General features: G+C 53.5%; 2 protein-coding genes and 1 pseudogene across 5 annotated transcripts in view; 2 read left to right on the plus strand and 1 right to left on the minus strand.

Moving 5' to 3' along the window:
• Positions 1 to 1772, plus strand: part of BBS1 (Bardet-Biedl syndrome 1) — a 23889-nt gene extending 22117 nt beyond the window's left edge. The window contains exons 17-18 of one of the 3 annotated variants that reach the window (XM_058438966.1): positions 135 to 260; positions 483 to 617. In XM_058438966.1, coding sequence (XP_058294949.1) covers positions 135 to 221 — 87 coding nt within the window. In that variant the 3' untranslated portion in view covers positions 222 to 260; positions 483 to 617. Of the gene's footprint in view, positions 1 to 134 lie in introns of all 3 variants that reach the window. The other 2 variants (XM_032153551.2, XM_058438968.1) reach the window with 2 other exon arrangements.
• Positions 1 to 14540, minus strand: part of ZDHHC24 (zinc finger DHHC-type containing 24) — a 17477-nt gene extending 2937 nt beyond the window's left edge. Inside the window, exons 1-3 of one of the 2 annotated variants that reach the window (XM_032153555.2) lie at positions 14049 to 14540; positions 12021 to 12298; positions 4075 to 8196 (exon numbers count right to left, since the gene is read on the minus strand). In XM_032153555.2, the coding sequence (XP_032009446.1) occupies positions 7901 to 8196; positions 12021 to 12298; positions 14049 to 14329 (855 nt within the window). In that variant the 5' untranslated portion in view covers positions 14330 to 14540 and the 3' untranslated portion in view covers positions 4075 to 7900. Of the gene's footprint in view, positions 1 to 4074; positions 8197 to 12020; positions 12299 to 14048 lie in introns of those variants that run through there. The other variant, XM_032153556.2, reaches the window with a different exon arrangement.
• On the plus strand, positions 443 to 1772 carry LOC131383498 (uncharacterized; annotated as a pseudogene).
• Positions 14541 to 15681: the final 1141 nt, after the last annotated feature.

Raw genomic sequence — 15681 nt, forward strand, 5'->3', positions numbered from 1 at the left:
GACCTTGGGGGGCTCCTGGGTGGGGGTGGGGGTATCTGCACAGTGGAGCCCTGTGGCCTGTCATCAGGGCCAGCGCAGACCAGGCAAGGGGTCAGGGGTGCATGCCCCCTGCTGCCATGGCCACTCCTCCATAGGTGCTGGTGCTTCGAGAAGGCCAAAGCGCACCCCTGCTGAGTGCCCACGTCAACATGCCTGGGAGCGAGGGGCTGGCGGCTGCCTGAGCCCTGGGCTGCTGTGAAAGCCCCTGTGCAATCAGCCAGGTAGAACTGGGCAGGTTCAGTGGCCCCAGGCCCACTCCTCATGCAGCAGTGTGCTGGGGCGACAGCTCGTCTCCCCTCTCTTAAGCACCCTCTTCTTCACCACCCCCACTGTTGGGCCTATAGTAGCAGGTTAGTGAGTACCTAGGGCAGCTCAACTCCTCCTCCCACAGCACCAACCAAGCATGGTCCCGCTGAAGTCCTACTACACCCTCCCCTCCCCAGCCTTTTCCAGAAACCGTACCGGGCTCGGATCAGAGCTCCAAAGCGATCAAAGTGAGCTGAGCAGGACAGGCCCAGCCTTTCTCCACCACCACGTCCCTCATGCACATCACTCATCTCCTGCTGCAGGCCAAGGCCAAAATTGGGCTAGTCCTGGCCAGGGAAATCAGAAGCTCTTCTTGGGTGAGATTGAGCCTCCTGTTGCTCCCTGGAGTTCCGGAAGCTGGGCTGCAGCCCACTCAGCTTGTGGGCAAAATACGTGCTCTCCTCTCTCATCAGCTGAGCAAACCCAGGGAATAGCCCTCCTCTCCCCAGGAAACTTCTCTGTAAGCCAGTCTTAGGCCTACAATGCCACACAAAGGTTGTTCAGGGAGAAGGCGGTGCAGGAGGCAGAGGGTGCCCTGCAGGGAGCTGGTGGCTGCAGCCCCACTAGAGCTCCTAAAGATCACACTGCAGCTGCTCCTGACAGGGATGCTCATGCCCAGAAAGAAACCCCAGGAGAGGAAGGCAGAGTGCAACAGAGCAGAGCCAGGGCCAGGCGCACCAGGAGACGCGTTTCTGGGGCTCCGGGGAAGTGCCACAGGAGGCAGAAGTCCAGAACTGCCCATATAGATGCCCTTCTATGTCCTGGAGCCCAAATCAGTCATGTGGGTGGGAAGTTCCCAGGGCAGTGGCCACATCGTGAGAATTAGCAGGAAAGGCGGGGCCTTTCTCATCATAACTATTTCTGAGGATGAAATGGGAGACATATGCCCAGCACCTGATATAAATTTATATAATGTAATACTATGTACCTACCACTAAGAAATACATGAACCGCGCCATGTGGACAGTAAGTGTTCATAAAGCAACATGAAGCAAGAAACAGTGCAGGGTGCCCAGTGCACACACTAGAGAGAAATTGTGAACATTAAGGACAAGGAGAATTGGTGTCTTTCTAAAACATACTTATTCAAAAACATGTACCCACTTACTAATGTGGAATTACAGTTTGTAACAAGAAAACAGTCTCTCCCATTCTCTAGTACTGCTCCCCTACCCAGCAGTGACTTGCAGTTCGTTCAGCTATTTTTAAAATGTGCTTATATGACTCTTGCTTGATATATCAATCTTAGACATTACCTGTTGACTCCCTATTGTCATACATGAGGCTTTAGCTCTCTTTTGTCAGCACTCCTCCCCCATCCCTAGTTATTAGGTTAAAAAATACTCAGATTACTATTTATATTACTATGTGAAAGTTATTAACTGTGGAGCCAAGAGTTGGACTATAATTAAATTACCTTCCTTGTACTTTCTTTTTAATGGAGTTAATGAGTTGCCCTGAGTTTCTCATTTACTTTGTTTTCTGATGGACCAATTGCTAATTCTTCCCCCACCATCTGACAGCTCCTCTTTTTTCTAGACACTTCCCTTCATCCCCTGCTTCACTGAGGACTGTTTGTTCTCCAGGTAAATTCCCTTTGCCTCTCTCCTGGGCTAGATCCTGATTCCTGGGCCTGATGGCTTCCTATTTCTCAGTTCACCCTCATTTGGTGAAACATATCCTCAAATACCTTCTTTAAAAAGTCGTGGCCAGAAGGCTAGGCACTGTGGCTCGTGCCTGTAATCCCAGCACTTTGGGAGGCCGGGGCAGGCGGACCACCTGAGGTCAGGAGTTTGAGACCAGCCCGGCCAACATGGTGAAACCCTGTCTCTACTAAAAATACAAAAATTAGCCAGGTGTGGTGGCAGACACCTGTAGTTCCAGCTACTTGGGAGGCTGAGGCAGGAGAATCACTTGAACCTGGGAGGCGGAGGTTGCAGTGAGCTGAGATCGTGCCACTGCACTCCAGCCTGGGCAAAAAGAGCGAAACTGGCCGGGTGTGGTAGCTCACACGTGTAATCCCAGCACTTTGGGAGGCCGAGGCAGGCAGATCACAAGGCCAGGAGTTCGAGACCAGCCTGGCCAACATGGTGAAACCCCATCTCTACTAAAAATACAAAAACTAGCTGGGCATGGTGGCAGGCGCATGTAATCCCAGCTACTTGGAAGGCTGAGGCAGGAGAATTGCTTGAAACAGGAAGGCGGAGGTTGCAGTGAGCCGATTGCACCACTACACCACTCTAGCCTGGGCAAGAGCGAAACTCTGTCTCAAAAAAAAAAAAAAAGCAAAACTCTGTCTCAAAAGAAAAGAAAAAAAAAGTCACTAGAGGCCGGGTATAGTGGTTCACACTTGTAATCCCAGCCCTTTGAGAGGCCAAGGCAGGAGGATCGCTTGAACCCGTAAGCTGGAGACCAGCCTGTGCAACATGGTGAGACCCTGTCCCTACCAAAAAAAAAAAAAAAAAAAAGTCATTAGAGTTTTTAAAGATTTTTTTCATTATTTTATTTTATTTTTATTTTATTTTATTTATTTATTTATTTTTTTGAGACAGAGTCTCGCTCTGTCGCCCAGGCTGGAGTGCAGTGGCGCAATCTTGGCTCACTGCAGGCTCCACCTCCTGGGTTCACACCATTCTCCTGCCTCAGCCTCCCAAGTAGCTGGGACTACAGGCACCTGCCACCATGCCTGGCTAATTTTTCGTATTTTTAGTAGAAACAGGGTTTCACCGTGTTAGCCAGAGTGGTCTCGATCTCCTCACCTCGTGATCTGCTGGAGTGTGCTAGCGTGATCTCGGCTCACTGCAACCTCTGCCTCCCGGGCTCAAGTGATTCTCCTCTGTCAGACTCCCGAGTAGCTGGGATTACAGGCATGCACCACTGCACCTAGCTAATTTTTGTATTTTTAATAGAGACAGGGTTTCACCATGTTGGCCAAGCTGGCCTTGAATTCCTGACCTCAGGTGATCCGCCTGCCTCAGCCTCCCAAAGCGCTGGGATTACAGGTGTGAGCCACCACGCCTGGCCTGGACACAACTTTTGTTTTTGTTTTAGTTTTTTTGAGACAGAGTCTAGCTCTTGTCACCCAGGCTGGAGTGCAGAAGCACAATCACAGCTCACTGCAGCCTTGACCTGCTGAGCTCAAGCCATCCTCCCACCCCAGCCCACCCCCATCCCCGACACTACAGACGCACTACCACACATTTTTTTTTTTTTTTGAGACGGAGTCTTTCTCTGTCCCCCAGGCTGGAGTGCAGTGGCGCGATCTCGGCTCACCGCAACCTCCACTTCCTGGGTTCACGCCATTCTCCTGCCTCAGCCTCCCGAGTAGCTGGGAATACAGGCGCCCGCCAACACGCCCGGCTAATTTTGTGTGTGTGTGTTTTTAGTAGAGACGGGGTTTCACCGTGTTAGCCAGGATGGTCTCGATCTCCTGACCTCGTGATCCGCCCGCCTCAGCCTCCCAAAGTGCTGGGATTACAGGCTTGAGCCACCGCGCCCGGCTAAGGCTTTTTTTTTTTTTTTTTTAAGACACAGGGTCTCGCTATGTTGTCCAGGCTTGTCTCAAACTCCAGGCCTCAAGTGATCCTCCCGCCTCAGCCTCCCAAAGTGTGGGATTACAGTGCCCAGCCCCCACTAATTTTGTATTTTGTAGAGACAGGGTCTCACTATGTTGCCCAGGCTCACAGTCTATTTTGATAGTGCATGTATAATAGCATAAAATATCAGATACTTAAGAATTAATCCAATTTAAAAAGGCATGATCTTTATGGGAAAAGGTATACAACTTTATTGAAAACACTGAGTACAGAAATAAACCATGCTCATGAACGGGAAAATTCAATTTTACACAGATGCTGATTTTATCCAGACTGATCTATAGATTCAGCTGGGTTCCATGAGGTTTTTGGGGGGAATTTGACAAGCTGATTCTCAAGGTTACATGGAAGAGCAAGGGCCGAGACTAGAGTTTAGGAGATGATTCCCAAAGGGCACAGGGGTAGAAAAAATGACCAGTGGAACCACATAGAAAAATCAATTGTGGTATTTTCAATGGATCACTAGGCAGCAGGGAAAAGGAATGCCATACAGCTACACACAATAATCCGGATACATCTCAGGAACATAATCAAGTGAAAAGGCAAACTGTAAAAGAATAAACTTGGCATGATTTCATTCATATATTTGAAAACATGCAAAGCCAACACAAACACATTAATAAAACTATAAAGCAAAGCAACGGAGTGACTGAAACAGGACAGTGTCTCCCCCACCAGGGAGGGGCAGCAGCAGGAACGTCGAAGGAAATGGTAACCTTCTCAAATGCAGTGGGGGCTGTTGTTTCCTCTTAATTTTATAAATGTGTTCTTATAGCTCCTCACTAATTAAAAACAACAACAACAACAATATGAGTCCAGGCATGGTGGCTCACGCCTGTAATCCCAGCACTTTGGGAGGCCAAGGTGGGCAGATGACCTGAGGTCAGCAGTTCAAGACCAGCCTGACCAACATGGTGAAACCCCATCTCTACAAAAATACAAAATTTAGCAGGGCCTGATGGCGGGTGCCTGCAATCCCAGTTACTTGGGAGGCTAAGGCAGGAGAATCGCTTGAACCCAGGAGGCAGAGGTTGCAGTGAGCCAAGATAGCGCCATTGCACTCCAGCTTGGGCGACAGACTCCATCTCGAAAAATAAAACAAAACACATGAAAAAACATGAAAATAAGATATTGTGGGCTGGGCGCGTGGCTCACACCTGTAATCCCAGCACTTTGGGAGGCTGAGGCAGGTGGATCACCTGAGGTCAGCAGTTCCAGACCAGCCTGGCCAACATGGAGAAACCCCGTCTCTACTAAAAATACAAAAACAATTAGCCGGGCGTGGTGGCGCATGCCTCTAATCCCAGCTGCCGAGAGGCTGCGGCAGGAGAATCGCTTGAACCCGGGAGGCAGAGGTTTCGGTGAACCGAGATCACACCATTGCACTCCAGCCTGGGTAACAAAAGTGAAACTCCGTCTCAAAAAAAAAAAAAGAGAAAGAAAATAAGAAATTGTAGAGGGCGAGGGATGAAACAGGACAAGGTGAGTCTGCTAATGCATCTGTGCAGCCCAAAGTGCCAGGCGCACCAAGTTCCTCCTGTCATTAAAAAATAGCAACAGAGCATGCCTGTTAGAAAAACAACCAGCCAAGCAGCTCAGATCTTTGTGGGCATGGGCAAAGCCTGTCAGAGGGTGGGTTTCTCTGAAGGTTCTTGGGGGTCAAGCATGTTCTTTCATGGGAGGACCCCCCAGCAGTATCTATGGACTTTCACTTAACCCCATGTTTTGGTCTAGCCCCTCACCCACCTACCCCTCCCCAGTACGCCTAAGACCCGAAGCTTCTCTGGTTCCATTTATCCTTCAAATAATCCTCACTTCACACCACCCCACCCAGAGGTGTAGCTGCTGGCTGCATGGCATGGGTGGGGTGTGGGTGGGACGTTGGGGAGCGGCACCCCACTGATCCTTACATAGACTTCCCATCGGTCCCCATTGTTGGCTGAAGCCTCACCTCACCCTCCATGGTCCTGGTGGAGTTCCTGAGCCTCTCCGGGGCTCTGGCAGGTAATTCCACTTGCCTCTTGGCCCCACCTTTTGGGAACACATAATTTCAGCTCTTAATTCTCCATCCACTTTACATCTTTGAAAATGTCAGCCAGGTGGCCGGGCACAGTGGCTCACACCTGTAATCCCAGCACTTTGGGAGGCCAAGGCGGGCAGATCACGAGGTCATGAGATCAAGACCATCCTGGCTAACACGGTGAAACCTCGTCTCTACTAAAAATACAAAACATTAGCTGGGCGTGGTGGTGGGCACCTGTAGTCCCAGCTACTCGAGAGGCTGAGGCAGGAGAATGGCATGAACCCGGAAGGCAGAGCCTGCAGTGAGCTGAGATCGTGCCACTTCACTCCAGCCTGGCAACAGAGCAAGAGTCTGTCTCAAATAAAAAAAAAAAAAAAAAGAAAGAAAATGTCAGCCAGGCATGGTAGCTCACGCCTGTAATCCTAGCACTTTGGGAGACAGAAGTGGAGGCAGGTGTCAGGAATTCAAGTTCAGCCTGGCCAATATGGTGAAACCCCGTCTATACCAAAAATACAAAAAAATTAGCTGGGCATGGCCAGGCACAGTGGATCACACCTGTAATTCCAGCACTTTGGGTGGCTGAGGCGGGCGGATCACAAGGTCAGGAGTTTGAGACCAGCCTGGCCAACATGGTGAAACCCCATCTCTACTAAAAATACAAAAATTAGCCAGGCATGGTGGTGGGCACCTGTAATCCCAGCTACTCGGGAGGCTGAGGCAGGAGAATCGCTTGAACCCAGGAGGCGGAGGTTGCAGTGAGCTGAGATTGCGCCATTGCACTCCTGCCTGAGCAACAAGAGCAAAACTCCGTCTCAAAAAAGAAAAAAAAAAATTAGCCGGGCGTGGTGGCAGGTGTCTGTAATCCCAGCAACTTGGGAGGCTGAATCACTTGAACCTGGGAGGTGGAGGTTGCAGTGAACCGAGATCGTGCCACTGCACTCCAGCCCCGGCAACAGAGTGAGAAAAAAGAAAATGTGGTCAGGCTCTGTGTTCTGTCTTCCCTCCTGTTTTCTTTCCCTTTGTATATCTTTTTGGTTTTCTTTACTATCATCTTAGAGAGATCCTAAGAGAAAACAGACGAACACATGTGTTTAGGCCTGCCATGTGGAAATGGCGGTCTCTATTCACTCTATTTACACAGAACATTTAACAAGCAGTTCTTGAGTCCAGAGAGGTGCAGGCGTAGCCCTCTCAGCACCACCCTCCACAGGTGCCCAAACAGCCCCAGCGCATTCCTTTACCTTGATTTCTTTCCTACTAATTTCCTCCAGCTGTGCGAGGGTAAAGGCAAAAGCACAAAGACCTGGGTTGGAACCCTGCCTCCATTTGCCGCACCATGATCTTACCACATGGATTCTCAGAGCGTAACTGCTGCCCCATGGACCAGGTTAGCTAAGAGGTTCCATGAAACTGCTGTTGCAGAAATGCTTCTAACTATAAAATGCCAAACCTGGGAAAGAATGTTTGGATTCTCATAGCCTGGATCAGTAGGACACTGCCTTGGCCTGCTGGTGCCCCACCCCCAACTCACCCAGGCCAGGGGAGGTAGAGCCCCAGCCCCTGAGACCCTCAGGCATCCTGCGGTTTCCAGGCCCTACAGAGGGTCCCAGAAACAGCCCCAGCAACAAAGTGAGGGGCCAGAAACTGCGCAAAGATGGAGGGAGGCTGAGAAGCAAGTCAGTTCTTTATTAACCTGGCAAAGGGGCAGCTAGGCAGCCTGAGCAGCCCCTGCCAGACCCTCCTCTGCACTCCTCTGCCTAAGTCACGGCCCAAGCCCTGGACACGTAGGAGTGTAGGCGGGCAGGGGCAAGGCCAAGGAAGGGGTGGAGTTGTCCAATGCAGATGTTAAGGTCCAACCCGACTTCCTTACTGAGTCTAGGGGTGGGGCCCCCCCTCTCAGCCCTTCCTTCCTGTACAGCTGTGGCTCTTCCTGGAGTCAGGAGGCTGTGTGTCCCACATCTGTTGTGGTCGGGAAGGTGATCCCATCCCCAGGCAATGGGGAGGCCAGGAAGGGCCAGAGCCAGACGAGGGCCCAGCGGGGCCCCAGGGCTGCCTGCAGGTTGTGGCAGGGACCCAGGTCATAGGAGTGCTGGCCCCGAGCCCATTCCCATGTGGTCTGGCCCCGCAGCAGCAGCATCCCATGGAAGAGCAGCCCAGCCCCGCACAGCAGCACACCCGCCACGCACGTGTCCGTCACGAAGGCCAAGGCAAACTGTGCCAGAGACACTCTGCCTGCAATAAAAGAGCAGAGGGGGTCAGGGAGGGGCAGTGGGGTCCGGCTTTCCTTCCACCCACTCCCCTCCACCACAAAGCAGGGCTCATTCCTCCGCTCAGCAAACCCTGTGTCGATACTCGCTGGCCAGCCCGTGCTGGGTGACTAGAACGCACTGGTAAACTGGGCAGACGCAGCCCCCTGCTTGGTATACGGCTTCATTCCTGCATCACAGACTTGGTGAGCACCTCCTCAGCCCTGGAGGCCGTGCCAGGCACTAGAGGGTGTCTCTGCCCTTGGGGAGCTCACAGACATTAAAGAGGCCATTCTCAGCTGGATGCGGTGGCTCACACCTGTAATCCCAGCACTTTGGGAGGCCGAAGCAGGTAGATCACCTGAGGTCAGGAATTCGAGACCAGCCTTGACAACACGGTAAAACCCCATCTCTACTAAGAAATAAAAGAATTAGCCGGACGCGGTGGCAGGCACCTGTAATCCCGGCTACTCGGGAGGCTGGGGGGCTCAGGCAGGAGAGTCGCTTTAACCTAGGAAGCGGAGGTTGCAGTGAGCTGAGATCGTGCCACTGCACTCCAGCATGGGCGACAGAGCGAGACTCCATCTCAAAAAAAAAAAAAAAAAAAGGTCGGGCGCGGTGGCTCGCACCTGTAATCCCAGTATTTTGGGAGGCTGAGGCGGGTGGATCACAAGGTCAGGAGTTCCAGACCAGCCTGACCAACATGATGAAACTCCGTCTCTACTAAAAATACAAAAATTAACCGGGTATGGTTGCGCACACCTGTAATCCCAGCTACTCAGGAGGCTGAGGCAGGATAATTGCTTGAACCCAGGAGGTGGAGGTTGCAGTGAGCCAAGATTGCGCCATTGCACTGCAGCCTGGGTGACAGAGTGAGAAAAAAAAAAAAAAGCCATTCTCAGTTACTTAATGTGCCATCTTGGCCCACAGTCAGCAACAAGTACCTGCTGAACTAACGGACTACGAGAGGCCATGAAATGTTACGCTAAGTGAGAGAAGCCAGGCACCAAAGGTCACATGTTTATCATCCCACTTATGTGAAACATCCTGAATAGGCAAGTCCACAGAGACAGATTAGTGGTTGCCAGGGGCTAAGGGGATTAGGGAGGAACATGGAGGGACCACTAATGGGTACGGAGTTTCTTTTTAGGGTGAAAATGTTCTGGAATTAGACAGTGGTGATGGTTGCACTACATCATGAATGTACTAAAAGACACTGAATTGTACACTTTAAAATAGTTAAAATGGGCTGGGTGTGCTGGCTCATGCCTGTAATCCCAGCACTTTAGGAGGCCGAGGCAGGTGGATCACCTGAGGTCAGGAGTTCCAGACCAGCCAGGTCAACATGGAGAAACCCCGTCTGTACTAAAAATACAAAAAATTAGTCGGGCGTGGTGGCGCATGCCTGTAATCCCAGCTACTCGGGAGGCTAAGGCAAGAGAATCACTTGAACCCGGGAGGTGGAAATTGCGGTGAGCCAAGATTGCACCATTGCACTCCAGCCTGGGCAACAAGAGCGAAACTCCGTCTCAAAAAAAAAAAAAAAAAAAAAAAAAATTCTGTTTGAAGGTTCTGAGGCAGGCCAGAGACACCTGTGAGACAAGCGGGTGGACGGTCTGCAGGTCTGCAAGCACAGGGAGAAGCCCAGGCTGGACAAACAGTTCTGCGAGTAGGGGGTAAAAGGCAGCCCTGAGACTGTGGGCACAGCTAGACCTGCCAAAGTGTGTAGAGTGAGGGGGAAGTGGCGCCTAGACAGGAGCACAGGGAAATCGGTTCTTGGGGATCAGATAAAAGATGAGAAAAAGCAACCAGAAAGGAAGGCGAACACACCAAGGTCCCAGCCATCAGTGATGCCAGGCGGAGAATGCTTCACGGGGGTTAGGGGCCAGCTGTGTCATGAGTCTAAAAGGTCTCATAAAGCAAGAACGCAAGTGGGTCCTGGAGTGTGTGGAGACAGATCCCTGGGTGAGTGGTGGTGGCAGAAGCCAGGCTGGAGCAGGCAGGGAATGAGCAGCCATGAGCCTGGGCAAGTCCCTCGGGAAGCTTAGAGCAGGAGGATATGAGGGCAAGGGAGGGTTTGTCCAAGGTGGCAAACCAGGAGGGCAGAGGAGGCCTGGCCTGCAGGAGAGGCAGACGCCACAGCCTGAGGCCTCCAAGCAGGGAGGTAGGCACCAAATACAAGAAGCTGGGGGCAGTCAGCTGGGCTTGGGGAGTTGAGGACAGCACAATTTGGGATGTGCCAGCTGATGTCTCACTTTCTCAGTGCCAGAGCTTGGAGTGTGGGAGAGCAGGGAAGGTTTGAGCTGCTGTCACGGGGGTTAGCAAGCTTATAACCAAACGGGAAGGCCAGGCATAGCCGAGGGCCTGCTGAGGTCAGCAGCCGTGAACATGGCATGGCATCAACCTGCCACAGAGGCAGACAGAGAAGCCGGGAAGGCACTGTGGAAGGAAGATGAGGGAGGAAGTTTGCGATGCTGGCAGGAGAATGGTGGGAATGATGAGCTCTGAGCTGGACATCAGTGGCGAAGGTGGAAAGGCACAGATGGGCGGTGAGGGCCACGAGCCTGCGGGCTCATGGAGCAGGTGCCAGGGCGTGGAGGAGTAAAAGATGGAGAGGAGAGGAGGTGGGGAGCAGAAAGAGGAAGATGGGTGGTTTGGGGGCTGACTCGTTTTTGGATTCTGACCAGGACTGGGGTGTGGGCATGGGAGGAGGGGAAGGAAGGAAAAATGAAGGAGGAGGCCAAGAGCTAAGCCATCCAGGCATTGAGGGGGCTGTTCATGCAAACTTCCAGACACCCTTGATTTCCACAGGGCCCAGGGCTGAGAGACAGTCTGTGACTGGAGCCAGAGTCTTCCATGACTGAGGGGAGTGAGTGTTGACCACAAGGAGGTAGGGCAGTGCGGCTGGAGGGCTGGGACTCATGGAGGGAGGGATCATTGAGGAGGACAGAGGAGGACCCATTGGGAAGCTGGTGTGGGCAGAGGAAGACTCTGATAACCCCAGTGGGCAGCTTCCCGAGGCCTCCCCTGGGCTGTAGGTGGGGTCTATGCACAGAGCTGGGCTTGGATAGGATGAGAAGGCACAGTGACTACCCGGAGTAGCCAAGGAGGTTCCTCACCACAGATCAAAGTGACAGAGGGAACCATGGAAAGGTCAGGAGGAAGGAATGGGGGCGAGAAAGGCCAAAGCATTCTGGGGATAGAGAACAAAGAGTAAAAAGGACCAGCAAGGCTTCTATCTGTAGATGGGGGAAGAGGAACATATGTGTCGTCTAGAACATGGCATCTCAGGCAGCCTGCTGATCCAAGTCTGCCCTCCCCAGCTTCCCATAACTGGGCCTTCCCCTGCCTGTCACTTTCACTGGCTCCCCACTGTCCAGTCAAATAGGAGCCATCTCCTCACACCAGTTCTCAGGACCTCACCAGCCAGGCCTCCCCTACCAATCTGGCCTTAATTCTCACAATTCCCTGCCCACTCGCCAAGCCTTTGTTCCTACTGCTTCTCTCACTTAGAAATGCTCCTAGAATGCGCTTCCACGTCCCGCCATGCAGAGACTCCCATGAGTCCTTCTCCTCTCTCAACAACTCCCGGAATCTTCGGATTCTCCGGCCAGAACGCTGCGCTTGTCTCAATGCACCAGTTTCCGTACTGCAACCCCGGGTGAATACCAAGCTGCCCTTACTGGCCATCACTGACACTGGGGCTGGGTCCCCCAGGCCAGAAAGCCCGTCTCCCACCAGAATGGGCTGTACTCCCCAGCCCAATACCAGGGCCCCTTCCTCTGTGCAGAGGCCTCCCAGGCTCCCCACCTGTGAGCAACATGAGCCAGGGAAGCAGGAGGAGGGCAGCCATGTGGAGGGGCGTGTGGGCTCGCAGCAGGGCCGACAGTGCAGGGCCCAGCAGCACAGAGACGTGGAGCAGGACGCCGGCGGCATGAAGCAGCAGGCACAGGAAGGGCCGGTAGTTGCCGAAGCCCACGCAGCGGCCCAGCAGGCGGCAGTGGTGGTCCCGACGCAGGATGCAGATGCGGCAGGCAGAGCAGTGTCCGCTGCGTGGCGGCACCTGGCTTTGGCACTGGTAGCAGTAACTGCAGGAAGGAACCACAGGGTCAGTTTCCCCAGCAGCTCAGGTGCCCCATATTGTGCACAGGGCTGCCCCAGAGCCCATCCTGCGGAAGTGGCAACAGCCATTTGCCCTGGCTAAGCCTCAATTTCTTTACAAGTAAATGCAGGCTAAACAAGATGTCCCAGGCCCTTCTAGTTCTAGCACTACAGGTCTGAGGTCTCTTCCAGCCCTAACATCCCCAGTCCTGAGACCTCTCTCAAGCCACTGACATCCAGCAGCAAATCTCTCCCTTCCTCCACGGCCACCCTTTTGTCCAGGTCACTAGGAACTCTCTGGATTACTGCAATAGCCTCTCGACTGGTCTCCGATTCCACCTTTGCCCTCCTCGTACAGTCTCACCCCAGCAACCAAACTGACCCTCCTCTGCTTAAAACCCTCCTGTGGTTCTCCAATTTATTTCTAGTAAAAAGCAAAGCCTTCAATGTCCTACAACATCCTTCTATCTGTGACATCTCTTCCCCTCTCTTACTGCACTCCAGCCACCCTGGCCTTCTTGCTGTTCTGGGAACATACATGCTGGGTACACAACTGCCTCAGAGCCTTTGCACCACTTGTTACCTCTGCCTGGAACACCTTTCCCTCAGATTCCCACATGGCTAACCCTCCACCCCCATCCCCTCCAAGTTTTTTGCTCAAATGCCTCCTTCTCTATGAGGTCTACCTTGACCACATATTTATGTATATTATTTTAAAAATTAATTTAAAAAATTTTTTAGGGACAGAGTCTCGCTACGTTACCCAGGCTGGAGCGTAGTGGTTGTTCACAGGTGTGATCATAGCACACTACAGCCTCAGCTTCTCAAGTAGCTGGGACTACAGGCTAAAGCCTGTGCCTGGCATAAAATTTGTGTGTAGAGCCTGTACCTGGTGTAATTTTTTTTCTAATTATAAATTGACAAATTCCAGTTGTATATACTTATGGGATACCAAGTGATGTTTTATCAGTACAGCTTGGAATAAATCAAGCTAATCAGGATAGCCATTACCTCAAACACTCATATTTTTGTGATGAGAATTTACCACCTGTTTATTTATGTATTTATTTATTTGAGACGGAGTCTCACTCTGTCACCCAGGCTGGAGTGCAGTGGCTTGATCTCGGCTCACTGCAACCTCTGCCTCCCAGGTTCAAACAATTCTCTTGCCTCAGCCTCCCCAGTAGCTGAGATTACAGGCATGTGCCGCCATGCCTGACTAATTTTTTTATATTTTTAGTAGAGACGGGGTTTCACCACGTTGGCTAGGCTGGTAAACTTCTGACCTTAAGTGATCCGCCGGCCTCGGCCTCCCAAAGTGCTGGGATTACAGGCGTGAGCCAAGGCACCCGGCCTAACAACCTATTTAATATTGAAACTTGCAACCCCTTTACCCTGCTCTACTTCTTGTTTCCAAACTACTATCACCTTCTAGCATTCTATATGATTTGCTTATTATTCCTCTAGTTTCTCATCTGCCCCCCCTCAAATCAGGAATTTGTTCTATCGTACCCTTCGTCCCTGTAACAAAACCTTGTACCTAGTAGGTGCCCAATAAGTATTTGCGAGTGAATAAATAACACTCAATTCTAGCTCTTCCATCCCAGGTTCTAAAAAAATTTCTGGCTCTAACAACCTGGATCCTAATGTAACCCGGTTCTAATACCTCAGATCTTGGGGCCCCTCCCCCCCTGTCCAAGGCTCCCACTTCTTCCCCCGATCCCGCACCCCACTCACGCCCAGCCCTGGCCCAGACCGCGGCCGGCCAGCATCACGCCCCGGATGCTGGGATCCGAGCGCAGGAAGAGCCCCACGTTGCCCAGCAGGTTGAGCAGCTGGAAGGCGGCCAGCGCCAGCTGCAAGGCCCGGGCGAGGGGTCCCAGCGGCGGCGGCCCGGGACCGAGCACCAGCACGTAAGCCAACTCCAGGCCCACGGCCGCGGCCCACAGCGCGGTAAGCACGAGAGGCAGCCGCGCGGGCGCCCCGTCTGCGCTCCCAGCCGCCCAGGGCTGCCCCATGGCCTGGACACCCAGCTGTCGGAGCCGGAGGACTAGGCCGCTTCCGTATTGGGGCGGAGATAGCGGCAGACGGACGTCTGCCACGGCCAATAGAAGCTCGGAAGGGGGTGCGGCGAGCGCTCAGACTCTCCGGGAACGGCCGGCCCAGGAGGCGAGTTGATCTGGCCGACGCACCAGCAGTGGAGGCGCTCGGAATCCCGCGGCGCTGGAGTCCGGGTGACGCCGCGGAGTGATTGACCCGCCCACCCTGGAGGCCCCTCCCCTCCCGTCAGAGTCCCGCCCGCTGGCGCCGGGGCCAGGAGTGCCCGGGGGATTGAGTTGCAGCCGGGGTGGTGTCGGGGTTTCCCGGCTCAGCACATTCTCCCCTACTCCCCCCAGCCGCCCCGATATTAATAGCCCTGCCGCAGCCCATCCAGCTGGCTCAGAGCCTTTCCCCAGGCCCGGGTGTCTCCCTTCAACACCCCAGAAAACATGCAAAACAGCTCGGCGCCTCTGTGTTCCTGCCTGTGAAATGGGGGTAGGGCTCTGTGTCCCACCAGCGAGGTGCTGGAAGAGGCTCACGAGGAGCTCCAGAGGGCAGCCTCTAGGGCGGCCCGCGGCCGCTATTATTATCGGCCTTTCTATTGTGGCGAGGAGGAAACAGACTCAGAGAGGTCCCGTGGATTTCTCAAGGTCACACAGCGCCCCAGCAGCGGAGCGGGAATGCAAACCCAGGATCTCCGCCGCGAGATCCACCCCGGCGCCCCCGAGTTCCGCAGTCCCCGGCTTCAGGACAACCGCTTGCCGGGTCCAACCCGAGCTCTTTCACCCCATCCGGCCCCTCCCTCCTCCCCCATATTTAGTGCGAATTCGATCTGGGTCTGGGCTGGGCCCTACTTAATGGGGCCCGGGTGTCCTAGAGCGCGCCGAGCGGAGCGAAGCCAGGAGCCCGATCGAGATGATGATGGTTATGCAGCCCGAGGGTCTGGGGGCCAGGGAGGGGCGCTTCGCGGGCGGCGGCGGGGGCGGCGAGTACATGGAACAGGAGGAGGACTGGGACCGCGACCTGTTGCTGGACCCGGCCTGGGAGAAGCAGCAGCGGAAAGTGAGTGCTCGCCCATTTCCTGACAGTAAAACCGAGGCCTGAGAGGCCGGGCGGTTTGTCCTGGGCATCTCAGCAGAGCAGGGGCAGAGCTTGTCTTTAACCTAGAGTGCTAATCCCCAGCCCAGGCTCTGCCCATCAGCTGCCTGCTGTCCCCAGGGCTGGAGGAGAGGGCTGGGAGCTCTCAAGAGGGGTTTAAATGACAAGAGAGTTTCTGGACTCGCCACCCCCGCCCCCCCAGGGTTCATTCCCCTGGGCCCACTGCCCCACT

Source organism: Hylobates moloch, unplaced genomic scaffold (assembly GCF_009828535.3).
Source record: "Hylobates moloch isolate HMO894 unplaced genomic scaffold, HMol_V3 SCAFFOLD_5, whole genome shotgun sequence".
NCBI lineage: Eukaryota > Metazoa > Chordata > Mammalia > Primates > Hylobatidae > Hylobates > Hylobates moloch.